The 27576-nt window shown below is 43.5% G+C and overlaps 1 protein-coding gene and 1 long non-coding RNA gene across 2 annotated transcripts; one reads left to right on the top strand and one right to left on the bottom strand.

Moving 5' to 3' along the window:
- The first annotated feature begins 97 nt into the window (after positions 1 to 97).
- LOC147040807 (uncharacterized) lies at positions 98 to 25479 on the top strand. The gene is made up of 5 exons (XR_015062974.1): positions 98 to 251; positions 867 to 1096; positions 1430 to 1546; positions 3176 to 3242; positions 24309 to 25479. It is a non-coding gene; the product is annotated as an uncharacterized LOC147040807 (long non-coding RNA).
- Positions 467 to 1571, bottom strand: npvf (neuropeptide VF precursor). The gene is made up of 3 exons (XM_085901194.1): positions 1404 to 1571; positions 864 to 1222; positions 467 to 629 (listed from the first exon to the last, which is right to left on the bottom strand). The coding sequence occupies exons 1-3, from the start codon at positions 1569 to 1571 to the stop codon at positions 560 to 562; spliced, it is 597 nt and encodes a 198-aa protein (XP_085757320.1). The 3' UTR covers positions 467 to 559.
- Positions 25480 to 27576: the final 2097 nt, after the last annotated feature.

The raw sequence follows: 27576 nt of genomic DNA, 5'->3' as shown, positions 1-27576 counted from the left end.
AGCATTACAATTTTACCACTTTACTATTTATTTACCTGGTTGAGGAAAATGCGGCATTTCCGCATATTTGTGACGTCATGATTGGTAGCGTCAGCCATCGTTAGCATACAGTGTTTTTATATTTTTTTTATTTTAAGTAAACTTTCCGTAAAATTTCCGTGATTTTTTTTTTAAAAATGAAAGCAAACTACATAACTTGCCCAAGTGTTGATCGTCCATGAAGTTGGCTTTCAAACGATGTGACGTCAAAAGTAGGTGATATTTACAAACGCAGTCATCCACAAATTTACTGAGCAAATGTAGTTTATTGCAAATAATAGCATACTATTTTCTGACAAAGGTAACAACATGTTAACTATACTACAGCGTCTGCGTGTGTCGCTTATACTGTAATATATATAATAGAATACTATTGTATTACAGTACAGTATTACACAGCGGCATTATATTTATTGACCAGCAGAGGGCAGTAAACGCTATTGAATAATTAAAAAATGTCTTAAACGGGCAAATCCCAAACAAGACATACTTGAGAAATTTATTAAAATTCTGCATAGATTCACATGACGTCTTGAAGTCTCTTTATTTCCTTCTCCATTTCTTCCAAGCTGAATTTAAACTCCTCAAACCTTTAGGGGGAAAAGTAATTTGTTAGTATTTATCTAGAGGTTCCTATAGCAACATGTTCAAACATACATTTCAAAAATATAATAATGATATTGCGGTGTTTTGTTTGATTATTGTGCCATTTTAGATTCCTTGTAGTTTAATTTGAATGTCTGATTCCATGTTTACTTTCAAGATTTTGTAAATGTAATACAAAAAAATATTTAGCCAAAAGATTAACCATCATTGTTGCCTACCAGTGCAAGCCTGTATCCCACAAATTGGCTCTGGCTAATGTTCGAAGAAGCCTCCAGCACAGAAGGTTTCTTTGCTTTTGCCTGGCTTCTGGGTTCCGACTCTCTCCGACACACTCAGCACAAGTCGGCATTGCCTCCCAGGACCTTCCAAACCTCTGCGGCTTGTTGAGAGTTGACTTTGTCTCACCCTCAACAATATTTCGACCAAAGCGCTGGGGCATGTTTTTGAGCAGGTGGGTATTTTTTGTATCTGGCAGGTGGAGCTTAACAGCAGTGGGGAGGCTCATTTTACTTGTAGTTGGGGCCACATCTATTTGGAAGTTCTTCAAGTCAAAACTTCTCCGTCGTTCACCTTTTGTCTGTGGACAGTAAAAAAAAAAAAATCTGGCATTCAGACAGGGGTGTGTAGACTTTTTATATATCCACTGTACATACACAAATAAACATAAAAGTAAGAAAGCGCATGCTAAAATGTTTTTTCCCATATGAGCATAATTTGGCATGACAAAATAAAAAATAAAAGGGATGACTGATTCTTACCTGATGTTGTATCTGAATCTTTACAGCATGCCATCCTTGATCGCAGTTCTGCAAGTTTTTCCCACACTGGACGGATTTGCCGCTGACCTTTGCGTTGGACACGGTCGCGGCGTTAAGACTTCCCAGCATCAAAAGAACAGACAGTAAGATTTTTCTCACCATGTTCATGCACTTGGAGACATCAATGCAATCTCACTGACCGCACTGACCTCTATTAATAAAGACCTGAGATGACACACGTCATGCGACAAACACCCACTCCAATCGATACACCTCATTCTTGAATAACTACTCACGGTATTTGAATGTCCTAATTGGGCTGATGAATGAATGAATTCAGTCGCCTTTGTTAATGTAGGAGATCATACCTGAGAAACCTGCTAAACTTATAAAGCGGAGTTGGAAAAAAATAAACGCAATCATTTTATGGAAAATAATTTCTTGCTATTTTTTGAGTCTATTTGCATGAATATAAACATCTAACAAAACACATGTGGCGATGACATCACTGGGCATTCCTGCTCGCATTTTTGAATGCACGCAGCGGTGATGTATTCATAGAAAGAATGTGAGGAGCGCCTGACGCAGGTTGATTAGAAATTTTTAATTTGGTTGTTTTGGTCCGCTGTGTTACCATGGCAAGCTTCAATTTAGCTTCTCACAGTCACATCCTGCACGGTACATCCAGCTCCCCCTTTGTTCTCCCTCGGAGCTCTCATAGCACTCCCCCCACAGACCTTCTGCACAGCCATTGTTATCCCCCCCCCCCTCATAATGTTTTTAATGTACACGCCTGGCCATCCTCCCAAGTGGCCTTTTCATCTTGCCATTTCCTCACGCTCTCCCCCCCCCTCCCCTCACCACTCCCACCTGTCTGTTTGCTAGAAATCACCCTAGATTAAAGTCCACTCTTTAATTCTTTCTCCTGCAGCATTGTAAATATTTTTGTGTACAGTAATCAATGAAGACAGCATTGACCAGAAAATGGAGGTCAACAAATGGCGTCAACCTCAATGTTGCCTTTGGTCACCCTCATTTATTAAGTTGTCGGAGATTTGGAAGGGTTCCCAGAATTCTTTTCCAGAAGAGGGACACCCTTTCGGTTTTGTCGGGTGATTTGTGGGAATGTGCGGTTATCTCCCCTTTTGTGATGATTTGTGTCAGGGTTTATACTCCCCTTCACTTTCGACATCAGTCGGGTCATCGCCAAAGCACTTTACATGGCCGCACATCCAGCTCGGAGGTGCATTCAATCACATCCTTTTGGCAGCTTATAGTTTTATCAATGATGGCATCCATTTCTGCAGGAGCCTCGCAAGGTGATGTATGGCAAGATGCCCCCATGCTGTCAAAGTCTCGGCGGATTTGTCACGGCCGTGTTGTGATGAGGTTAATGGATGGAGCCTCGCTCTTGAATATTAAACCTTTTAAAATCATCCAAATCACAACAAATAAATAGTCCCTTTAGGTAAACCTGCCACCAGCTGTAGTCCATCTCGCTATTTCCCCCCCCCCCCCTTCTAATTCAATACGGCCATTACGTTACACGTGCCTTTTAATCCATTAATAAATCTATCAAAAGATTGATAAATATCTTGGATTTCGACGTGCTTCATCTTGCCGACCGAGACATTATGGACGATTTACTTGTGCCCTTGTGCACACAACAAGCTCCATAATGAGAAGAATCAGAATCATTTGCATAGACAACAAACGATTTGGTTTCATCTGTCACAATGAAAACTAAAATGACTTCAAATAACTTTTTGCAGATAATTCCAAACCTGCCCTGAATGAATGAATGTCTGGACGTTGCTCTTGAGGACCTCATCATTGACTGTAAGTCTTATTTCAATTTTATTATTTGATAGCTTGCAATGCAAAACCTGACAGCAGATGACGCTCTCTTGCTGTGTAACTAAATGGAGGACCACCTTAAATGGGGCGGAGCGTAAAACTGAGACCGCCCTCAAGGAGGGCTCGGCCTAAAAAAAAGGAGGAGGTCTTTAGGTGACTGCTTAAAGGGAGGTGCTAAAATTCTAAGCCAATCAGCACGTAGCAAAGAATTAACCAATCAGGTTGCACAATTCCAGATGAAGCAGGCAGGAAACTGAGCAAATGGACCTTGATTAGAGGGAGGAGGATGGGATGAATGATTGAGGGGAGAAAAAGGGGCCCTAGTGTGTGTATATACGTGTGTGTGTGTGAGCTAGAACGAGAGCGAAAAAAAAAAAAACTAGCCATGCTCTGTATTTTGACGTACTGTATTAAATAATCAACGGCGGGCAACCAAATCGAGAAGTCACACAATACAACACGTAGCAGCTCCATTTGAATTGTATTCCCTGATTCAGTTTAGTAGACCACAAAAGATATTAAGACGTGTTTGTGTTTTGTGGGGAAAACATAAAAATGCTTATATTCAGATGGTAATCTGTTGTAGGACTCTCATGCTCTTTGGGTCCTGGAAACCTTTCAGAGCGACGCTTGGTATATATTCCGAAGACGTCGGTGTCAATTAGAATTTAAGCGTCTTTTTATTCCGTTTTAGTGCCATAAGAGTTATGTGTGAAGGGACAATGATGGGAGGGTGGATTTAGAAGAAAAAACACGGAAGGAGAAAAGAAGCTCAAATTGGCACCGGGAGTTGCTGAGAAGGTTGAGAAAATGCTCTTTCCCTCAGTGTTCTCTGACCTTTGGGCCCTCTCTTGGGCTGCTGTTCAGTGGGTTTCAGGGGGTCAAAGGCCGCCTCAACACCCACACAGAGTGCCACGCTGTGACCTCTGACCCCTCCCCGCCATGCAGCTGAACTGTGCACAGCGCCTAAAGCAAAGCAGCCAGAGAGGAAACACATGGAGAAGAAAACATTTCTTTTGCTGTTAGTTTCCTTTTGGAAAAAAAAAAAACAAAGGCAAAACTTTATCCCTAATAACATTCCCAATTGTGAAACATATGGTTTCTGAATTGAGTTATTAACCATGTCAAATTATTACTTATATTAAATTAAAAAAAAAAAAATAATAATAATAAAGAATTAAAATTGCACCGATACCACGTACCGATACTGTTTTAAAAGTGTAACATCCAGTTGGATAGTAAATACTTATAAGGGTCAAGGTTAGGAAAAACCTCTAATGATTAACCAGCTGATAATGTCATCTGCCTTTTGTCAGGCTATAATAAAGTATTGATAGGCCCATTGTCCCAAAAAAAAAAAAAAGAACGGCTTCACAAAGCAAGTTTCAAGAAGGAAGTTGTAATTACCGCATTTGATAAACGAAACGAGATTTTCGATCAGTCCTTATATCAGCGTGGACAATTATTACCAAGGTGACGACCAATTACTGCCAGCATGGTTGTGCTCAATAAAAAAATGAATAGAGAGATCATTTGAATCTTGTATATCGCTTCATAAAAAGATACGAGCATCCGAGATTGAAACTGTTCAATTAAAGATACATAAAAGTCAGTCAGGTGGTCCTCATCGGTATTTAGAGCATTAGATCCACATGAGTGATTTTGGAATATCTACCTTGGGTATTAAGCGCTGGCTGTATTAATTGCGGGCCCTAATTACATTTTCACTTTTAACCCTCAAGAATGAAGCTTAGCATGTCAAACCGGAGTGATTTTTATAGAACGGAGGTTTTGTTTTTCGTATTCTCACTTTTTTGGACAGTTTCTGGATGGTGTGTGTCATAAAGCCCGACTGTAAACCCCACCCTCTTCGTTTTCCCACTCCGCATGCCGTTCCCGGCAGCTCACTTTGGCATGCGTACGCTTGTTTGTACCTCATAGGAGGCAACTTGATCTGGATCAGAGCTTTCAGCGCGGCCTGTCGGATCCCTGGAGTTTTGAGGGGAAAGTCCAATTTGACCTCAGGAGCACCATTTGCACTCATAGAAATGCACACCGTGGGGTAGAGACAGCTGTGGGATAGTGACTTCATCTTGAGCTGAGCTGAGGCTCAAACACCAGATTGCACTCTGGACTCACAGAAAATCTGTGTGTGTGTGTGTGTTGTGTCCTTGGGAAGCACACCTATACTAGGTATGTGTGAAGGTTTACAGACAGTCATAAAAGCAGGACAACAGTGAACCATAACAGCCTCTCCCCTACCCACGCGTCCGCCCGCTGATTGATGCCTTGTATATATCCCACGCGGTAATCGGATCCCTCTCTTCCAGAGGTTGTTGTAAATATGTGCTGTTGAAGTACCAGTCTGCCAGCCAGCCAGACAGGCTGACTGTCTCTGGTGGGGATTTAGCCACGCTCTGATGTCCCCCAAAACACCACCACCCCGCCTCCCTCGAGGGCATCGAGAAAAACACGATCCCACCCCCGCGCCGCCTAGCATGACGAGATCAAGTGATGATAACATTCCGGTGTGTATGGTGATATTTGCAAAGGGAGGTCATCCAAGGTCTGTGTTAGCATGCGAGTGGCGATTCATTAGACATCTGACTTGATTTGCCGGGGTAAATTAGCTGTTAGCGACGCCCGCCGTGACTTTTTGGAGTTAGTTGAAGATGACAACACAAAGAGGGAGATCCGTATTGAGGCTAACCGGAGCATCTCAGCGCACACCTCGGACTAATCGTTAATCAATTGCATCAATTTACAGACTCGATTAACGAGTGATGTGATACTAGGTATCGGGCCTAGGTATCGGAGTACTCGCAATGTCAAAGTATTTGTAGCCACGCCCCCGATACCGCCGTCACGTACGCTGATAAGTTCCAAAATATCGACGACCGCTTTTACGACGTTTTGCAGCGCTGCATGCGCTGCACATTGCTCCAACATATGCTGATAAGTTTGAAATATTGGCTACCGCTTTTACGACATGTTTTTCGTCGCTCAAAGATTAAAGCACTAGTCTCAATTTAGCCGGTCACAAATCACATATTCCTTTGCTGTTATGACAAAAAAACGTTGACGTTAATAAAATCTGCACCGTAAGTGACACAAAATGTCCGAAAGAGAGACTAATGAGAGTAACGACCACCTTCTACAGCAGACAGGCAGCAGCCAGCGTGCAGAAAGTCAGCAGCAACAAAAGGTACAAAAGCCATCTGGGCTAAGCGGCTCCGCTACATCCGCAGACAATAGCATCTCATTCATGCTGCCCAGCCCGGCCGGGGCCATCTGCTCTTGCTGAAAATGAGTGGGAGATGGGACCTCCTTACCTCCAGGAGCCCCAGAGGTCCCAAAACGAAACCCAAATCATGCTTGTTTGACATTAGCATAGTAAAGAATTAGCATAGTGGTAGCATAGATATGACTAATTAGGTCTGTGAAAGATGATTATTAACAAAGCCAAGATGGGGAATCTCATGTGAACTTTCACTCTGAAAACATATGTGATCTTTTTTTTCCCCACTGTTGTCTTTTATTCATTTGAACGAGAAAGGAGAACACAAAGGGAACTAGCAGTCTTCCCACAATTCTGTCTTAAATCAGCGCCGTCTCCGTCGATTTAATCCAAATGATATTTGATAGTTGATTTAATTCCAATACTGTATTGACTCCAAGTGTGTCTTCATCTCAATTATTCCGAGGAAACGTTTATCTTGGAACAAAGATTATTGGCTCGTATGCTCCAGAAACTGAATGCTAAACAAAATCGATTGCAACTTTTAAGCCTGGCTTTAATTTAGCGCCTACGCTGTCAACATGACTGGCGACGAAAGCTCCGGTCACAAAATTCATGTCCGCTAATGATGACTTTTGCTCGGTCAGCCACTGACACGAGCTTGTCAGAGACTTGACATTAATGAGAAAGTCTCCAGCTTGTACACACTCCCAAAGACACAACACACCCCGGGGAGCGAATGGCCTTAAAACGGCCAATGCACGTTTAACATTCTTTAAGCTGTCTCGTAAAACATGCTTTACAGTCCGTCTTAACTGACGCCCCGAGAGCCAAAATATTAGGGACAAGACTCGACTCAAAATGATGCGCTGTACCGTGCATGTTGAATATTTCTCGTGTCAGAGGTCACTGATGTGTATGATACAATTCTGGCAAAACCCCAATGGATTATTTCATCGATTATCAATAATGCCCAGGTGTATCTGTGGGAACGCACGCGAGCTGAGCTATTTTCCTCTCGGGATCTGTCGTCAAGAGTCTTGGGCGAGACGTTGAGATGGCGGAGACAGCCGCAACAACATCCGTCTGGCGCACAAAAGCAGCATAGACAGATGAATGGGACGCAGTGAAAAGCATACGAAAGATGGATGATCTAATGGACGGATGATTTATGTGACAAGACCAATGACAGATGCCGCTAGATTAAACAGGTGATTTGACAGATAGACGCTAGGCTAGATTAATAGAGATGTGGCAAAAAAATTGAAGCGAGTGGAAATATATATATTTTTTTCTCCCTTCGTAAGACTTGCTGAGAGTGGCTCGACCTGAAAGCTGAGGTGTTGACAGTCTCGGGTAGGTGATGAGAAAAAACATCTAAACTGGTCTCTCCATCAGCTTGGGGGACTTCCGATTTTCTCCGCTCGACTGCACTGGCAGAAAAGAGCGACGGGGCTCAAAAACTCCCCCCCCACGCTCTCTCAATAGAGCCGTCGGACGGTGAAAAGAGTAGATTCCCTCTCTCCTCGCCTCACCCCCGTCACATCTATCAATGGCGCGGGTAAAAAGCCTGACGACAGAGGACTACTCTCACGCAGACACAAGGGAGGCGCTGACTAATACATTTGTACTTCATAATTGCGTGGCACGGCTTGGGCCCTCATAAGGCTTTTGTCTGGGTCTGGCTGTGAGTGTTGACACGTCGCTATTTACGTCCCCGCTGTTGCCCATTTGTTTTTTTTTGCCGCCGTCCTAATTCACCGTCTTTTGTCAGCCCGGGCAAACTGTCTTGTAAATTATTACAACAATTACTTGCGGGGGGATATTTTCAGCTTTGGGCTCAACAATCGAAGCAAGACCCTTGTGACCCTCCAAATTATCAAGGCACAGCCTTCTCTGTCCAAGGAAATTCATCTTCCAAGCCAATAAAGAATCATAGTCTTGCCGTTATCGGGCCAGACGATGATGGTTGAAAGTTTTGAATACATTTTCAGTTCTTTGTGTCAAAAAAATACTTTTACTTCCCCTTTCAAAGACCGCAGAGAAGTAGAAATACATCAGATACCACAAAAGTAAACTTGAGCCATTTAAAATATTGACTAGCCTCGAGGAGGAGGAGAACTTTGAGCTTAAATCAAAACATGCTCGTACTGATTTATGAGGTGCGGCTCCGGTGGTATAACGGGTCCAAGTGACCCCCCCACCCACCTCTTCTTCCCAAGCTCTACAAATTACTCGTGATGATCAGCCTTTTCCACAGTCGATTGCTGCTTTCTATGAATGCATAAATAAGACCCCCAATTATAAATCTCACTGGCCGCACCAAATTGTTTCTTATTAATAGCCAAAACATTTGGAACTTTGATCAGTAGAACCCATCTGGAACAATTTGACTTAATCCACCCTGAAGTATATCCAATAAAAAAAAAAATCAACATGATAATAGTCAACAAGGGAGAATTTATTGCACCGCTGGTTTATCACACTGCTTTGTTGTGGCAAATAAGTGTGAAAATGAGTGCGTATTATTACCATATAAAAAGCACAATATATTTTACGAGTTGTTTGAGACGTAAAAACTGTCAAATGAACATTTGACAGTCCATCAAAGTGCTCCAACGTGGTTGTATGGAAGAAAAATGACAAAAGTCTCACGTTAATGTAGCAGAGGTGAGTCAAAAAGACACTAAAGGAGACGTCAACCGGTCGTCAATCAAATCTCAAACAACAATAACAAACGTTTTTACGCGCTTAAGTGACATATAGCGTTTTCCCGTGAGCTCTTACGCTGCTTCTGCTTTTTTTTAGGGCGAGATAAAGTTTTACAACTGCAGAAACCGTTAGCTTAGCATTCTTTACCCTCGCACTCAGTAAGGTGGTGCGCTGGTGCGCTAACAGTGTAGCTTTGTGATTTTCTCCGATGTCACTCATCATCTCACAGCTGCGGGAGCGATGAAAACCTCAAAAGCCACAGTAGATAATCTTGAAACAACAGCCACGGTACACATAAGCTTATGTTTGTCCATTCTTTGACACACCCGTCTGCTGACCCTTCCGTCAGGCGCACACACGCAACAGTCTCTCGTTCATTAATCTTCATTTCAACACAGCGTCGGGCGCACATGCTCCCGACAATCACTCGCCACCGCACACTTACGGACGCACACTAGCTCTCGGAGGGGGAGATTTGATTGCTGACACTGATATCGGGTCCCCCCCCTCCTGCTGGTTGGCCGTCCATCTGGCTGCCTGATCAGAAGACAGAGTGAGGTCTTCCCAGCGGGTCGCCCTGTCGTTGTACATTTTGTAAAGGTCCAGGGCAGATCCAAAGTGACGCGGAGGATAATATTAATCCGTCGGCATGGTTGATTATTGGGATTTGACACGAGAGGTGGTCGTCTTTAACCGGCTAATCTGTTGTCATTTAAAATCTCGTGTAATGTTCAGGGAGCTAATCAGCGGGTGAGCTTTTTGCCAATTAATTTCACTCAAGCAAAGTCTATTTATTCTTTTATGGCTCAGTGGTCTCATCTGTGCGGGGTTTCAAGAAAAAAAAGAAAAAGAAAAACCAAGCCGCTCTCATTTGAGTGTTTACAGCTTCCAAAAGACAAGTTAGGAGTCGTTGATGCTAGTCTGCTAATTTCGCCTCTGATTCGCCGCAACAGAGACAAATAAACTCCAAGCCTGTGTTTGGCCAAGCAAATCAGCACCGTTGAACGATTCCATCTCATCGTTTATTGTGGTTCTTCCCTTCACGCATTCCAGATGAAGGCCCGAACACGAACAGGCACGTCGGGAGAAGAAAAAAAAAACACCCACTTCTCCTGTGTGTATTTGTTTCTCTCCCTTTGTGTCTGCTGCCATGTCAATAAAGCTAAGTTGAACTTCAAGTCAACTTCTCCAAGTCTAAAATTTTAACTCCTCATTGAACAGAGAACTCTGTGTGAGCTGCCCAAGACCCCAGCTGTGACTTGGCTGTCAGTGAAACATTTGTACTGCCGTCTGAAAAGAGGTGGGGGGGTGGGAGGGTTCGACAGGAAGGTTTAGGTGTTGTAATCAAACTCCCTCCCGTCGGCCCCCCCACAGGCTCGTTACAGCACTCAAATTCGCCACTAATTGGCTTGACACATGGCAGCCAGGGACCCCGTCTGCCCGCTAACCCTAGAAGAGGCTTGACGGCGAGATTCTTTTACTATTTAATTTGTACTAATATAACTCTAAACGTTGAATTTTTTTTGGGGGGGGGGGTGCTTTTATTCATAATATCTGCTCATCATGTGAATGAAAAAGCTACGACAGAAACTTTCCGTTCCAGATGTGATTCCAATAGATATATTTTTTTCTTTATGTCCGCTACGAAAGAAAAAGTCATAAACCTTGATGTGATGCAATCATGTTTTTCTATAATTGGACCTGTAGGGTGAATAGTCCTTTTTTTTTTTATCTCCTCTTCCATCTCCGCAAGAACCTTCCGGCTCCCCCTCGCTCTCATTCAGTCTCGCTTGTTTCTGGATGAAGTTTATGGCTTGCAGTCCCTTTGACTGCTGAACCGTTAACCCCCCCCCCCCCCCCCCCCCCCCTTCTCCTAAGAGCAACAAACACGTTATAAGCTGTCATCCCAAGAGCACGCTCCTCTGCCGACAGGTGAGGAATGTTTCCATTCGGCTCTCCGTCTCTCTGCGGGTGTCTCCACACACACATCCAAAGTGGAAAAGATGAAAGGCACGTGACAGCAGAAGACAGAGGATGAGAGGAGCAAAGAGAGCAGGAAACACCATCAGTCATGACTTGAGAGTTTCTTTTCACCTCCTGCGCCGCTCAAGCTGTCCTCCGATTGGAAGCGTGTGACGCTTAAACGGGAGCTAATTACATTTTCAGCTGTAATTTTTTATTTTTTTGCTAGCCTGACAAATAGCCAAGATACGTTGATCCATATTCATTTTGGGATTAGTTTAGGATTCTGGCCCACCCTACAGGCACGGCGGGTCGCGGCGAACGGAAGTTCGGCGACGGTGGGAAAACACGGCGGCCCCGCGGGGGGTCAACGTGTCACCATCACTCAGTGTCTTCTGCTCACGCGTACAAACACAGATGAAAACGTCCCGGCCATCAGCTTGCGGGATTGTGACAAAAAACAAGGAGCGTGTGTTTGTGTGTAGCCGCAACGACACACCATCCAGCGCTCACTTTTCCCCGCTTATGTGAAAACAACTTTCATGGCCCCTCAGCATCGGGATGCCAAATGAACTTCTTGCCAGTGAGGGAATACGTGCCTGCTTCTACTAGCGGGAATGAAAAGTGGCGCTAGCACAAAAGGAATCAATCACACTTGTTGCTGATTGAGGCTCAACTCCACCACCACCACCTCCACCACCACCATCTTCCTGCTCCCCCTCATCTGGGAGTGATTAAGCTGAGCTGAGGGGGTGGGAGTGGGTTTTAGCGGAGGGGACAGGGCACTCACTCACGGACTGAGTAATGGCTTCCAGAGACACCCCGCTCCGTGGTTCTGTGCAGCACGAGGGCTAATCAGGAGTGACGGCTCGCCCCGTTTGGACAGTGTAAAGGCAGGACCGCTCCTGTCAGGCAAAGACGCGGACAGCCCGAGCCCCCCCCTTCCCCTCCCCTCGCCACAGGAACCCCACCAACAGGCCACCGCTCAGCCATCTGACATAGATATGTGAGGTAAAAAAAAAAAAGAGGAGGGAATAATTCACACAGATTTGAAAGAGAGGCCGTGTCCATATGGAACACACTATCATTTTATCTGCTTTATTTTTTTTTCTCAGATCTTTAAGTACTTTTACTGGCTAGCACGGAAACTGGAATATACTTTTTAGCCGCGTCACTTTGGATTCCAATAATAAACCCAATGGGATTGATCGCTGTCAAGTATTTTAGAATGTTTGGGAGTTGCGCCATTTTTTATTTTTTTTTTTCTCGACGCCTTTATTGTTATTGCGCCTTTTCCAATAATGACTTTCTCAGGCTTCCAATTGGCTCAAACGGCCTCACAATTAGGGACAGTCGGCATGTGTGTGTCAGCCGCAAAATGTGATTTGAAATGGAAAATCGCCATTGGTGTGGACTGAAAAAAAAAATTGCTTTAAAAAAAAAAAGTCTTAGACTGACTGTGTTGCTAATGCAAGCTCAGTGCAGCCAGGCAAAGCTATCATGTTCATTTTACGCTACACATCTCAAGCCGTGTCGCCCAAGTGGAGGTGTAGCATGAATACTGTATGTTTGTGGCGCTGGCATTGCAGTTTGCTGATTCGTGCGGTTTCCACGGTGATTGGTTTCCATCACCGGTCCGAAGGCTGAGCCATCCACGGCGCTCCCTCCTTCCCCACTTTTCATTTTTCAATTTCACTTTCATCAACCGCTGCAGCCTGTTTTTTTTTTTTCTCTCCTATTTTTGTGTTTCCAGACGGAAAGCGTGTGAAGTGTGAAATTAGAACGAGCGTGTGTGTGTGTGTGTGTGTGTAAATGATGGGCTTTAACACACACACACATCCACAAGTGAACACACAACATACACTCTTGCGTAAGCCATCAGACAAAACTCATTACCTTCAAAGTGAGCACTTGAAAAGAAAGCATTGCCGTGACTGCAAATGACATAATTAAAATCGGAATATTAGCCGGGGAAACGATTCATTCATTTTATTTGATTTCCGCGCAAAAGTACTCACCATTATATATTGTGCAAAATAATAAAAAGACATGATTCGAGTTCTTCCGACTTTTATCCTCCAAGACGTGCCTGTTCTATGTCACCCTGTGGCACATAAAAAAAAAAAACACATATTGTTCCCCCACCTGGCTTTTACTGACAGAGTGAGATGTTGGCACAGTGGAAGCCTGGAGAAGGAGGTCAGGGGCGCAAGGGCAGTCAGGTCCCTTAGACGTCCATCAAAATGACAGGTACCCCGGCCTTAAAACTCCCAGGCCCACCCCAAACCCGTTTTTTTTTTTTTGACAAACACACACACGCATTGAGGGCTGAAAAGTAGCCCCGCAGCGTAGGAGAACAGCTCTCTGCAATTAGAACATTCTGCGGCCATGAAATCACTCCGAAAATTAGCTCCAGGAAGGAGAAGGAGGGAGGCCGCCTCACAAAGAAAGGAGGGGGGTGAGAATGAAAGAAATGTTGAATTTTTCGGGAGGAAAAAAAGGGTTCTGGATCTCCTCAGCGGTCAAAACCAGCGGCCGCATGTGCCAGCGAGACGAGAGGGGAAAGAATTCAGTAACGGTCCCGCGTAATGACGGCTGTTAAGATTAACAATTAATCCTCTGGCCTCGTGACATGTTAGATTTGGATCTTTTGGGAGGGAAATGAGACTAAGAGGTGTGAAACGCCTCCAACAAGGACTCAGTTAGCTGAAATAAATTGCCGCTTGTGTGTGTGTGTGTGTGTAGCTCGTTTGGCTGATGGCGTCCAGGCCCTCGGTTCAGACAAGAGAAGGAACCAGGGTTAGTTTCTCAGCTCACGACCAAAGAGTCCTGCTCTATGTTCTCTTTTGAGATGGCTGCTGTATTTTTTTTTTTTTTGTCTACTCCGCTGTGAACTTCAAAAATATTTTCAAGTGATCAGATGCTGGAATATTTTATTTTATTTTATTAAGGCCATGCTTATTCCAAAGCTTGCCACTTTTGAATGACTTCTGGCATTTCCTACTTCGATATTTTAACGTGTGTATGAACACACATGTAGCTTGTTACTAGTAAGGGAAGGTACGCCAGATGTTTGGCAGGAAGGAGCCGTTCAAAACGAGAAGAGGTGAATTAAAGAAGTCTCCACATTTGGGAAAATGTGAAGAACCTAAATGGAATTTTGGAACGAGCATGTTCATCTTCATCAGAGACATAAAAAGTCCCAGCTTCAGAAGATAAACACATGGTTGCTAGGTAACCAGTGCAAAACAATTAAAAATTTCAGGCTGCGCTAGTTCACATCAAATAACAAGAAAGAATCTTCAAGCGCAGTCCTGAGACTTTCCCATGTTGTGTTCTTCCAACATTGTCTTCATTTGTTATTTCAACAACATGTGTTTTAAATTCAACCTTGACAGCGTAGCAAGCAAACAAAAGCGCCGTGAGACGAGCTGCCGACATGTACGAGCTTGATTGTGCGTGTTGTTTGTGCACGTCCACCATCCCTCTCGTCTTCTCTTTAATCAGAGCCGAGGCCCCCGACGGGGCGGAAGGAAACTTCTTTCCGAGGAAGTGCTTGTCGTCCAATGGCTAATCTATTCATCTAAGGGAAAAGGAAAAGTAGCATTGCCATTCTTGCTTCTTCTCAAATGCAGAATCCTGTCTTGAATGGGACGTGTGGACTCGGGTGTGTTTTTGTTGATTGACACCTCGCTGAGGGACGTGACATAAATATACCGTCGGTGAAGCAACACAAGAAAACAAACGATTTGAAGTGCACCTTGAGTTTTCACACATCTGCCGGGTGGTGATGTTCAGCTTGAGAATATAAAAGGATGGAAACAAGGCGGACATTTTGGGTGTTTGTTGCAAAATGACCGGAAAAACATACCCAGGAGAGAAAACAGATCAGGCTGGGGAGGAACATCTGCTAAGGTCTAAGAAACACCCATGAGGATTTTTTGGGTCAAACAAATGTTGTTTATAAAATTCCCAAGATTCAGTAGCAAGATGTTTTTCAACTCTAACTGGGCGTTTGCTAGTGATGTTCATAAGTACACTTTGATTTGATTTGGAAAAAAAGGCCGACCTACTGCTATTTTCTAATAAGTTCAAAGTGGACATCAAATCAATGAATGAAAATAAGTAAACTTGTATGCACGAGTGTATCTAATAAAATTCCACCAAATTCTCCTGAGGACAAGCTGGAAAAAACTAGTGTTGGCCAAAAATGCCTTGAAGGAGAAATTTGTCCCTTCCTGGACAATTAATGTCTCTTCTGCTCACTGACAGCTAGCATTTGGTGCCATTTTTGAACATGGCTGCAGGGAATAGCTTTAAATACTCCTGCATGCTTGAATATCACATCATATTTACCAGCGGAATTCAAGCATATTTTAGCAGCTTGAGATGGCTTTTTTTTTTTTCCTGGTGTTCTCAATGTTTACCTTGCTGCTGACAAAACAAAACAAAAATAAATAAATAGATAAATAAATACAAATATGGCAACTCATCTGTGGATTGTGTATATTAAATTAATCCCCAAACTAAATTCCGTTATCTTTGTTAAATCTAACAATTGAAACTCTTCCAAACCTTCATATGTTCCTCATTTGCCAATTCCGTCTGTGCATTTCATTTATTCTTAAAAGGGGAGTGGGCGAGGAGAGGGGGGGGGGTCGGTGCCATTATACAGCTGGCTCCATCAGGCATGTGTTCCATGTGCACCCCCCCCCCCATGCCACACATTGCATTCAAAGGCAGAAAAGATGCTGATGTGGGCAGAAAGCATCCCCGTATCCTCAACAGTCTTATTATACTGCTGCTAGGGTGCAGGGTGAGAGGTTAGAGAGCGGGGGGGGGCGGAGCTTCGGCCTCTGGCTGACGTCTCTTTTTCTTCATCCGCAAAGCAGCTGCCTCTGACCGACACATGAGACTCTTCACTGTTTAATAACATCATTATTCTTCCGACTTTCTCCAGTTATTAATAATTGGTGGTTCCTGTGCCTGCCGGTGCGATGTAGCCCTCAAGGTGATGGAAATGAGCACAGGCGCTGATCCGTAGGCCTGACGGACACGTGTGCTGGCCCGTGAGCCCAGAACAGATCTGGCCTTCTCTTCCTCCTCCTCCTCCTCCTCCTCCTCCTCTGTCATCCCGCCGTCTACTCCCATGGTTTCCTCCCCATGGTTTATTATTGCGCTATAATCGCTTCCATCTGCCTCTCCGGCGACCCGGTAGACTGAAATCAAGAAACAAAAGTCGAGCGAAACCGAAAAAAAAAAAAAAAAACGCAGGGAGAGAAGTTTTTCGCCAATACAAATAATTCTCTTCCTTCTCTTCAAGTCTCTCGTCAGAGCGAATGAAAATGCCAGCGGAGTCACTTTTCCCTTTTCTGTCAAGCCATGTTATAATTTAGCATGACTCGGGCGCAGCTTCATGCACAATTAGGAATTGAGAAGAAAACGCCATTCATGTTGGATTACATTACTGCCGACTTGCCATCACTCTTCGGGACATCCTGTGCGCTCCAATGTGTGTTTTGGGAAAGTAACTTCATTTTACCAGAGTTTTATTCTTTTTTTTTTTTTTTTATAGATCCATCACGTGGCAATCACGTTTGATGTGTTCATCTCGGGAGTGGGAGGGGCCTAACTCATTTTGAAACCACACAGGACTCTTGCTCCTCTGATCTTGAATCAGATTAGTCCACCGCCCCAATTATAGCCAATCAGAGGCAATTAAATCCAATTTGGAGCAATTAGGGGTAATTAGGATGCCTTAGAGATCGATAGCTGCTAGGGAAGATGGCGCAAAGCGACATGTCACATGTTGATGAAAACATGACAATTGGTCGGTAAATCTCTGTCTGTCCGAGGCGTCACGTTTTGAGGCAAGCTAAAAATAAACATACGCTAACTTTCAATTTGAGGGGGGTGAGCTAGTGGAAAACTGCTGCAACTTTTCTGGTTGTTTTTCCTCGGACATGTTTGACTGCTATGATTGTCAGCCGTTTACTATCAATCAATCAGATTTTTGTTTTTTTTTAGTTGTTGACAGGAGCGTATGCGGTCATGTTGTTTTCCCCATCGGAGGCCTGAATTGAAACAGTAATGTAAAACGCTGAACTCACGTTGATTCTGTTTTATTTTGTCCTGATTGTTTTTGCAATCGTTGAGCGGCTCTCGCTGGGCGCTATGGAATGTCTCTGGCTTGTGTTATTGTATGGCTTTGAGTTTCTGACTGCCAGCGACTTGATGTTTGACTTGGGTTGATGCGAGGAATTCGCATATGAATTTCCGTCTTTTCTGACATTGCACAGACTCGGAGAAATGTGGAAAACCAAAAAGCCGGGTTTCAGTTTCAATTCAAGCCGACATTGTCGAGCTCCGTCCCGTTCGCCCGTCAAATGGTGGCGTTTCTGTCAGTCAAAAGGTCAACCCCCCCCTGACCGCACCAAGCTCCGCCCCTAAAATTCTGTTTTCCATTGATCTTATCATTGTGATTAAAATCCTAGCTCCGATTTTTGGCCGTAACGGCTGACAGAGAATGATTAGGTCTGTTTTGTGTTCGAGGGGGGAAAATATAAAGTGCGGAGAGCAAAGTCGGCTGAGAAGATTGAAGTCATTACTTGAAAATGTTGGAATAAAAGCTTCCTTCTGCTCCAGCGAGTCGCCAAGCAAAGTTAAACTGTAAACGTCGTATGTATCTGCGGGTGGGAGGGTTCAAAGGAAACACGGAAGATAAATAAATAGTCCCGCAGAATTGTAGACGGCCTGATTGCCCGACTAAGATTGACTCAACTCGGGTTTATTTGTCCTTGTCACCGAGATAAACATCTCGGTGAGCCTTCGAGAAGAAAAATGAACGCTATACACATGTGAGCGGGGGAAAAAAAAACACTTGTGTGTACGGTTGGATAAACATTTTCCCCACTGAATATTTGAAAGGAGATTTTCACCCGAGTAATGAAATCCAATTTAAGACATTTCACTTTATTTCGATTCAAAATATTTGGGGATGTTACATAAGGCAACACAAATATTATTGACAATTATGTGATCAACCTTTCTCACAATTTGTGATTAATCCTACTCGATTGGTAAATATCCGACACACACACACACACACACATTCCTTCATGCCTTCCCTGGCCCCGGCAATGAAGAGAGCCCTTTAAGAGCTGTCAATCAAAAAGGGTCACCATGGTAGAGACTGGAGCTCCCAACAAAAGCCCCTTAAGAGTTTCTCACAAGGCAAAAAAACAAAAGCAAAGCAACAAAGAAAAGAGACAGACAACAGACAGCCAGAGAGACTCGGACGTCAGCATTAGACGAGATTGACTGACTGAGCGAGTGTGACGCCACTTAGATGAAGAAAGATTGAAAGGACGTGATGGACAAATGAGACAGAAACATAGTGAGACAAAAAGGGAGCGTCGGATCAAGGGATTTTTTGCATCACTTGAGAAAATCATTTTTAAAAAAGGCTGTGGAGGGGGATCGTGGGACAGTGGGCAAAGAGGTTAGGGGGGGGTCAGACTTGTGGGGGTCACATGACTGCGTGGGCCTCGGGCAGTGTGCCAGGCTGAAAGGCGCTTGGGTGGGCCGTGTGTGCCCCGTCCAACTGTCCCGATTTCTCTGTCAGCATCCCATTCCCCTTCACAAGTTGTCTGAAACAATTAGTTCTTGTCATCAAGATGAAAAATCTAGCATCCATGTTGGAAAATGGAAGAACTCGAGAAGACAAACAAGAGCCAGAAGTAGAAAGAAAGGGGGTGACGGGAAGAAAAACGCTGAGAGGAAAAGTTAAAAGCGATTACTTTTGGGTTCAGGGACGCCATTCCTGGCTGCTTACTGGCTGTCACTCAGTGAGGCGGAGGGACGGCTGGCTCTCATTGGTGTCATTCAGCCGTCAGTCGTTTTGACAGGCGGACCATAGGGCCCCATGTTGTGGTGCGGAAACTGTCCGTCAGCCAGGCAGCAGCTGCCGATGACATCATCCCGGCCCGGATCAGCTTTGCAAAGATAAACCGTACGTGTGACAAAGAACACACGCGTGCTTTTGGGTTCATTTTGGATGTCGGAAAGGACACCTTTGGCTACCAAACACACATTCTGTCATAGTTGACTCGGTGGCTTTGCCAAACTGTCCTCCCCTTCACTTTGCTCTCCAAAAAGGACAAACGCGCACCTGACAAGGAAAAAGACGAGAAACAGACTCTGGCTTGGGAATTAATTAAACACACAAATCTTGACGGGCTTCCATACATGCAAATTGTTCTCACGGACTGATTGGCAAGGAGACAGCGAGCCTTCTGTTCCCAACTAATTTAACATGGCCGCTAAGACAGCGGCGACAAAGGAACGTTGAGAAAGTGACTGGGAGATTTTCGGTGTACACTTCACTCGTCTGTCAAATGCTGCAATTTGATTGGCTGACCTGACGGATGTTGCGTAACGTCTTTATCTTGGCTTGAACTATTAAGAGCCTCTTCTTCATTATTGATACGAGTGCCAAGGATTTTATTTTTTGTGTCTGAAGAAAAGAAGAAAAAAAAAAAAAAGAATCTCTTTCAGGTTATATTGTTTGGAACGCTCTCCACTAAATTCAGCAGTTTTGATTCCACTGATGCAGTCTGGCCAACATCATGTTCAATTTGTCCTTCACCATCTGCGGAATATCCAATCCAAGGAGGCCGGGCCTTGGCCTGACAAAAATCAAATCAAGAAATTTCACTTCAACTTTTTTACTGTCAGAAAATCAACTTCCCCTCAACTTCTTAAATTTTACCTCTTTGTTGACGTTGTCCTGGAACAGCCTCGAGCTCTCGTCTCGGGCCGACGACACGAGCGTGTCGTCGATCAACTTAATAGCTCGGCACCGCTCTTGAAAATATTCCAAAATGAATCAAACAACATGCTCGGGGGGCTTTTTGTAGTATCGTTGCGACCAAATATTGGAACGTGATGGTCAGAACGAATTGTGAGTTTTCAGTCTGTTTGTGTATTTGTGTGTGCGCTCGTGTGTGTGTGTGTGTGCAGTCAGCGAGTGGACCAAGCAGATGGGAAATGGGAACCCTTGAACCGTATCACGGAGACAGCTATTATGACAGATGACTGCATCGTCTCAGAGAGGAAATCTCTTTTCCGCTTGTGTCTTCTAAGCTCTGATGACTCTCCGTGTCTGACTCTTTGGGGGGTCAAAAGGTCACATCAGAAGTCACAAGGAAGAAAATTAAACAATTGAGTGTGCAGGGGGAACCCGTTTGAAGCGAGAATGTTCGGATCAGCCAGAAAATGTCATCCAGATTGAAACATTTATTGAAACAACACAGCTTGTCCGCTTTTTTGTTGATACAGGTGACGTTAGGAAGAAAAAATGTTTATTGTCCCCGGGTAGCTCCGCCGAGCACACAAATCAAACTCAGGCATGCAGATATTCTTTGTAGAGAACACACAGCTTTGCTAAATATCCACATTTGTGTGATATGTTGCCCGCTGACATTTTTTGTCCCGTTTCCACAATCCTCGGATTCTTTAAATGACTCGCTCGGATGCTCCGAAGATTCCGCACGGTTGCTCAGAGACCCCCGAGACCACATGAGTTGATAAGATTGATTGATATTATTTCCTTAACGCCTGATTTATTAGCCAAATTAGCTTAAGGCTCGTTTGCCGTTGATTGTGTTCATAAACATGATCTAGTGCGTGCGAGAAATGTGAAATATCACACCTGACACATGCGGGGATTCTTTTTTTTTCTCCCCCCCCCCATAAGACCAACAGACAGCAACAATACCTTATTGAAAATATGCAAAGACAAACCAAGATGTTCTCAGAGGCAGACTGTCCTCCTGGCTTAGGTCTTAAATCTGCCTCTGGTGAGCCCTGAAAGTTGGAGCATGCCCCCGAGGCGTGGCACCCAAACAGCAAAGCTGTCATGCCGTGAGCCAAGGCACTAAAACACCAGCGCGTCCCAACTGTTGGCTTTTATAGCCTTACAAGTCACAAGCCCCTCTAATGCCCCATTTAACAAGCTGAAAATCCTCCATTTATTCGCCCTCCATCTCCCTTTAGGAGTTCCTCGATTACCATTTACAAGGCAAGAAATACACTCATGATAAGCGTTGAATGTTGTTAATGCATTCAGGCGCTGGATAGATTCATGGGGCTTTATACGCGCATGTTTTTATAAGAGTTTTATTCCGCACGATCATCTTGCACGATTGACGCTGAGCCTTTTTACGGTCACAACATTAGGTACACAAGTGTTTTGTTTTGTGGAAATTGACAAAGAGGAAGTGAGCTAGGAAAAGAGATACAGCTGTTAGGTGGAGAAGGGTCAATGGGACCATCGCGAGCACGGCCGAACGGGATGAAGTCTTCATCGGCGTTACGCTCCAGCAGTCACAGTTTCGAGAAAGCGGCACCACGTTACCCGGCGTCACTGCGTGTTAGCTACGGAGGATCAGTCGCTTTCAATCACGCAGGATGAGTATCATGTACCAGATGGATGATGCTTTCTTATTTATTTCACATATTTCAACGGTGGTGTTAAAGTTACGAATTTGATTTTACAACAGCCAGGTCCGGTTTAAGCGTCCCCTGGAGTCAAAGCATAAAACGCATTTGAATGAAGCAGAGACAAGTCGCTCGAATTTCCAAACAGGTTTTGTTTGCTTGCTTGATTGTGTTGGAATGTTTCCCACCTTGGGACATTTGGACTGAGAACATAAGCGTCTCAGTCGTCCAGCAAAGCAACTGTCTCTGAGCTAGCCAAACTGCCCCCCCCCCCCCCCCCCCATAACACCATCTGCTTTCTCCTATAGTCGAGCATGGCAAATCAGAGGTCATCGCCATTAATACGCGCTTGCTAAATCCCGTTAATGTAAAACTCGCCGCTCCTATCGTGACCTCAATCTATCAAGACTTTAAAAATGTTTCCTCTCCACAACTTAACTCCTCGCCACTATAATAGGAACAGGCTAAACAAAGACAATTCATAGTCACGGGCTTAGCAACCTGTCAAATGTATTCCTCCAGGACCATAGTGGCAAATTCAAACATTTGTAATTCTCTAGAATAACTGTGCTCCATGTTGCGGGTAACTTGAGAGCACGGTGGGCCTCTGGAATCCCGCTGCTGTGAAAGCCATGCAGTCAGCCCACACAAAGGTACTTGAGTGGCAATCAATGCCAATGGTGAGAGCGACCCCAAAGCCATCTGGGTAGGTTAGGGGGCCAAGCAGTCTGTGCCTGTTACATGGCGACAGAGTGGACTGAGATGTGACCGAGTCTGTTGGCAGCGCACAAAAAAAAAAAAAACTCCTTCTGGTGGCAGAATGCCTCTGTAAACATCTGTCAGCCATTGCTTCCCCTACTCCCCCAGACCTCAGCAATTCAGCATGCCCTTTGACTTCCAGCTGAAAGAGCAACTGTGAATTTGGACTCAAAACTAGCAAAGATCATTCCGGTGACAACTGCAGCTTTATGGATCACGCTTGAGACAACCGCACTATTTAGTAACAAAGTCAAATGGATTTATACAGCACTTCTCACTGGAAAGGACTTTTTATTCATTATTGTCATTTTTATTGTGTTATTATAAATCGTGCAAAAAATCACTCGGTAATAATATTTCTGAAATTAATTTATAGTTTGGTTTTATGCAGACCAAGCGCTGCTCTCCAATCATTGGAGGACATAGAGCAGAGATCCTCATCAGGCACTCCCACTCCGGCCCCCTTCGGAGCCTCGGGTCCTCCCCCCCCACGCCTCCCCCGCACCCAGCAAGCCTCCGCAGGCCTCTCTCCCTACATCAATTACACAGCCTATCCCCCGTCGTGCTCGCCCCTCCCTTACTGACTGACCCCGGGGGTGAGAGAGTCAGTAAGGTTAGAGGTTGTTCTCCCCGCAGCTCGCCCAGGCATCTCTCAGAAGTCGGCGGCCCCGGCAACGCCACGCGAGGCGGCGTGGAGCACGCTAGCAAAGCTCCTCATAAAGGACACATTGACTCATTTGCATACGTCTTGGTTATTTCCACCAAGCTTTGCCAGCCAAGAAAGTAAATTACCAGCCGGCATGGTCCACCGTGGTGTGATGATTCACGAGGCGCTATCAAACGCAACAAGCCAAGTAAAGCACAAGTAACTCAAATTCACGACTTCAGTAAGTTTACACCTTCCATCAACGCCGTATTATTAGGGAATGTAAATCTTCACATCAGTTTATCTTTGCCAGGAATCCCCTAAAGCATCTTGTATTTCGCAGCTCTACAACAGCCAATAACTCTCCATTACAACTTCACAAGGTGTCAAAACGTTTTGGATGGTTTTGTTTCTGCTGTATTTACACGATTTAGTCAGTCAGCCATTTTTTTTTGGGGGGGGGGGGGAATTTACACCACGCGGAAAGCAACTTGGCTTGCTATCATATCTACAAAATCATGTCATAATTTAACCGGTGCAGGTGGCAATTTCTCCACTAGGTGGTGTCGTTTCTCACGCCACATTTTGTAATTAATACAGAGCAGTGATTCAAATGGGCAAGGATTCCACAACGAGATTTTGTTATTGTTTTTTTTGTTTTGTTTTTTAAATGACGTGGCACTTGACCTCAAAGGGCTCCACTGTATTTCTGTCATGGTCCCTAGACCTTGCTGTGTCAATAGTAGACACATTATCTCTAATGGCACGAGGAGACAGTGTAGGCGAACGCTATCTCTATCGATTAACTGAAAAGGACCACTCCACCCGCTCATGTCCAGACATCCAGGGTAATAAGGACCACCCTTCTTCACTAGCTTCTCATCTTCTCCCCTCACCCTAGGTAGAAAGCCTTTTAATCAGCTCCCAGGAGGATGCATGAATATGATATGGGTGAATAAGAAGGGACAGGGCGAGGAGTCCATTAGTAGCAGACACAATAGCTACAGCTTGGGCAGAAAAAAAAGCTCTCCTCAAAAAAAAAACAATGACTTGTCTCTGTCTGATTCATACATAAAAATGGCCACATGCAACTTATTGTATTTGAAGCACAGTTTTCAAAGAAACCTTCTTGTATTTATGTGCGTCTTCAGTTATAATGTTCTAAATGATCAACAACATTCGTGCATGGCTGTTTTTCTTCACTAACGGCTATTTTCTTCTGTTTACGTAGGGCCTTTCTGTTTTCTTTTCCACGAAGGGATGGCTGCCGTTCTCGGCAAGCCAAACCGACTTTATCAAGGCGGCCATCTCAGACTCTGACATCAAATCCAGGACTGCCTCAAAGAGGGGGGGAAAAAAAAGAAAGAAAGGATGTTGTCAGCGGCTCGTCTCACTGTTGGACCCTCAATGGCCTCTTGAGTCTTCTGAGGTGGGTGGAGGATACATGCGGTGATACAAAAACTGTATACGTGTTAAAAATATAAAATTTTATAGTGGCCAGTATTTCTTGGAGAAATTAAACAGCACAAAGCATTCAAGAGCATCAATAAAAAATCCACATCCAAGTCAAATAAATGACCTGCTGCTGCAGGACTTGGTGATAGCACCATAATCTAAACATTAGTGACACCTAGTGGTTAGGTCGTAAACCACAGCGATGATAAATGTATTGCTAAACGGTGGATAAATTACGAGAGCTTTTCGTGACTAAGTCGAGAAATATTCTGCTGAGTATTATGCTTATTAAAACAAAGGATATATTGAAAGAGAGATTAAATCAAGAAATTAAAATCCCCAGATAGCAGACGACAAGGCAAGTGGCCAACTACCTATATCCACTACGGGGCGCCAGAGAGTCAACCCAAAGTGGGAGGGCTATCACGTCCTTTGTGATTGCCTGGTGCAATGTGGGAGTTAACGTGATAAACCAATAGAGAGGACGGATGTTGAATCCCGCGTGTGAGTGGCTAAAGCTACCTGTCAATCAAGCTGCAACAAGGTCTGGAGTGAGAGAGGCAACCAGTGTGATGTTTTGCTCTCTGGAGGACAGAGCTCCTCTCTGTGATACACACACACACACACGCACACACACACTCATCACTAAAGTAGAGTTTAAAATAATAATAATTAACAATAACAATAATCACATTTATTTCTATATTTAACTTTTTTTTTTTTTATTTTCTTCAATTTGTTCTCAGATAGTGTATTCACAAAATAATGGAAATGCTTATTTGGCTGTTATTTGTTGTAACTTTACTTTTAACGGTTTTGAAAATATATGTGATCAAATTGAATGGCCCTAAAATGTCTTTCTTTATTTCACACGTTTTTAAATTTTCCTCAATTTGTTCTCAGATAGTGTATTCACAAAATAATGGAAATGCTCTTTTGACTGTTATTTGTTATAACTTTTATTTTAACAGTTTTAAAATAAACATTTGCGATCAAATTGAATGGCCCTAATATTTTTATTAACTTCATTTGTTTTGTTGCAAAATGTGAGAAAGTGTCAACTACTTTTGAAATATTCTAAATAAATAAAAAACATAATCATTGGAAGATACCCACATCAAACAAGACAATGTGTTTTCTTAATGATATCATTATATAAGCGATGAGTTATAATTGTTTCAAAAATGGCTAAACGTTTGCATAAATATATACCTGACTTGCAAATTCACACGTTATGAAACATCTAGAAGAGTGAAGTAATCGTTTAATCTCATTTAAGCAGACTCCAATCAATGCCACTAGTGCCTGCTCAGACGTCGAGTGTGACTATTAAATCAAGCCGGCTCGCAATCAATAGCGTCGTCGTCAAATTGAATAGTTTTCATGCACTGTCTACAAAGCGTGAAAAACTGACTCATTGCAAAGCTTGATAAATATGGATGCAATTTAAAAAGTTCAAGTACACACTTAAAACATATCACTAGCGCGGTGAAGGATGGCTTGAATTGCAATGGAACTTTTAATGTGCAAAAATATATATTTTTAAATTATACCGAAATAATTAGTTCTATATTCAAGGTTTGGGGAATAGTGCACATGAAACTCCGCTGGTCTGTTTTCCGGAGCGCTTGCACTATAACGCGCAGGCGTGCAAATCCACTGACGTCACATAAGATTCCACCAATCATCTTGGAGTTTAGAGCAGCGTGTGGGCATGATTTAAGAGCCGCCTTGTCTTCCAATAAATCTGTCAGAACTTCACAAAGATGATTTAACTGTATTTCACATCGTTATGAAAATACTTGTGGATTAATCAGGTGACTGTTAAAATGCTGTCTGATAAACTGGAATGGATTATTGTCCACATGTTTTCCCCACCCCAACCTTTTCTTTCTGTTTTGATTGGTTATTTGGAGGATTTCTGGACATGAATTTGTGGGGCGCTGTATTCAACGATTATTTTTGGTGTATTGGAATATGTATATGTTTTGGGGCTATTACTATACGGTCAGATCTACAAATGTATTGTCAATCTAATAATACCGCTTTTGAACAGCAGGTGTCGCAAGTGGGCCAGTTAGGCAATATTACAGTATTTGCTCAAGAACTCTTGGACCTGATGGCCAGGCTCGAGGATTGAACACACCACCTTTTTTGGAAGGCTGAGGTGTTGGTTCGATATGGGGTCAGATGATTGATACGCTTTTATTTAGTTTCAAGGACAATACAGTTTATATGATGCTTTTAATGTCTTTGCAGTTGTGCACTTTTGTCTTTATTTTAAAGTGAAGCAGTAATTATTTGTGCTCAGGTCTTTGAAATTAAATCATGGTTGTCCTTAATGTTGGACTTGATAGACACATAGTATAACGAGTCATTTTTACAGTGTATTTACTGTATATGGTTACCCAAGTATTATCTAAGAAATTCAGAGTAGAAAAAGGTCAACAAAGATGAACTTTGAACTCTAGTTGGGTAATCAGTGTGAGCAAAACAGATTAAAATGGTCAGTTATGGTGCTTGGGTTAATGGGACAAATGCTTGTCAACATGAGCCCTACGCTTAACTGGCGACCAGTCCCGGGTGTACTCTGCCATTCACTCAAACACAGTTGGGATTGGCTCCAGCACACCCGCATAGCATTTAAATGAGGGTAGAAAATATGGATGCATTTGAAAGGGGGGAAAAAACTGTTATATAAGTTGTTTTGATTGAGCCTGAAAACAAGTTTACCAAGTTGATACTGTAATTCAAACTTTTACCAATAGGCTAAACATAGAACAAAAGGAGGTCAGTAGTACGAACTGTCCCACCAGCCGTAAACACATGATTGCAGCAAGTGAAACCAGACTATACTGTTGACAAATCTGTGAGAGAAATCAAACTAGCTCGAGTGAGGGTAGAAATAAATCCCTAATTAAATGAATATTAGTCGTGATGATCAATCTTAGAATTGTCCGGAAGCAGTATAATATATATTTTTTAATGTAAATATTTGTAGCTCTGTATTGCGAAACAGGAAGTCGTTTTCAATGAAGAGGAAA

The sequence above is a fragment of the Syngnathus leptorhynchus genome, chromosome 20 (assembly GCF_054491065.1).
Source record: "Syngnathus leptorhynchus isolate UIUO chromosome 20, UIUO_Slep, whole genome shotgun sequence".
NCBI lineage: Eukaryota > Metazoa > Chordata > Actinopteri > Syngnathiformes > Syngnathidae > Syngnathus > Syngnathus leptorhynchus.
The sequence above is the reverse complement of the archived record's forward strand: the minus strand, read 5'-3'. Positions and strand labels throughout refer to the sequence as shown.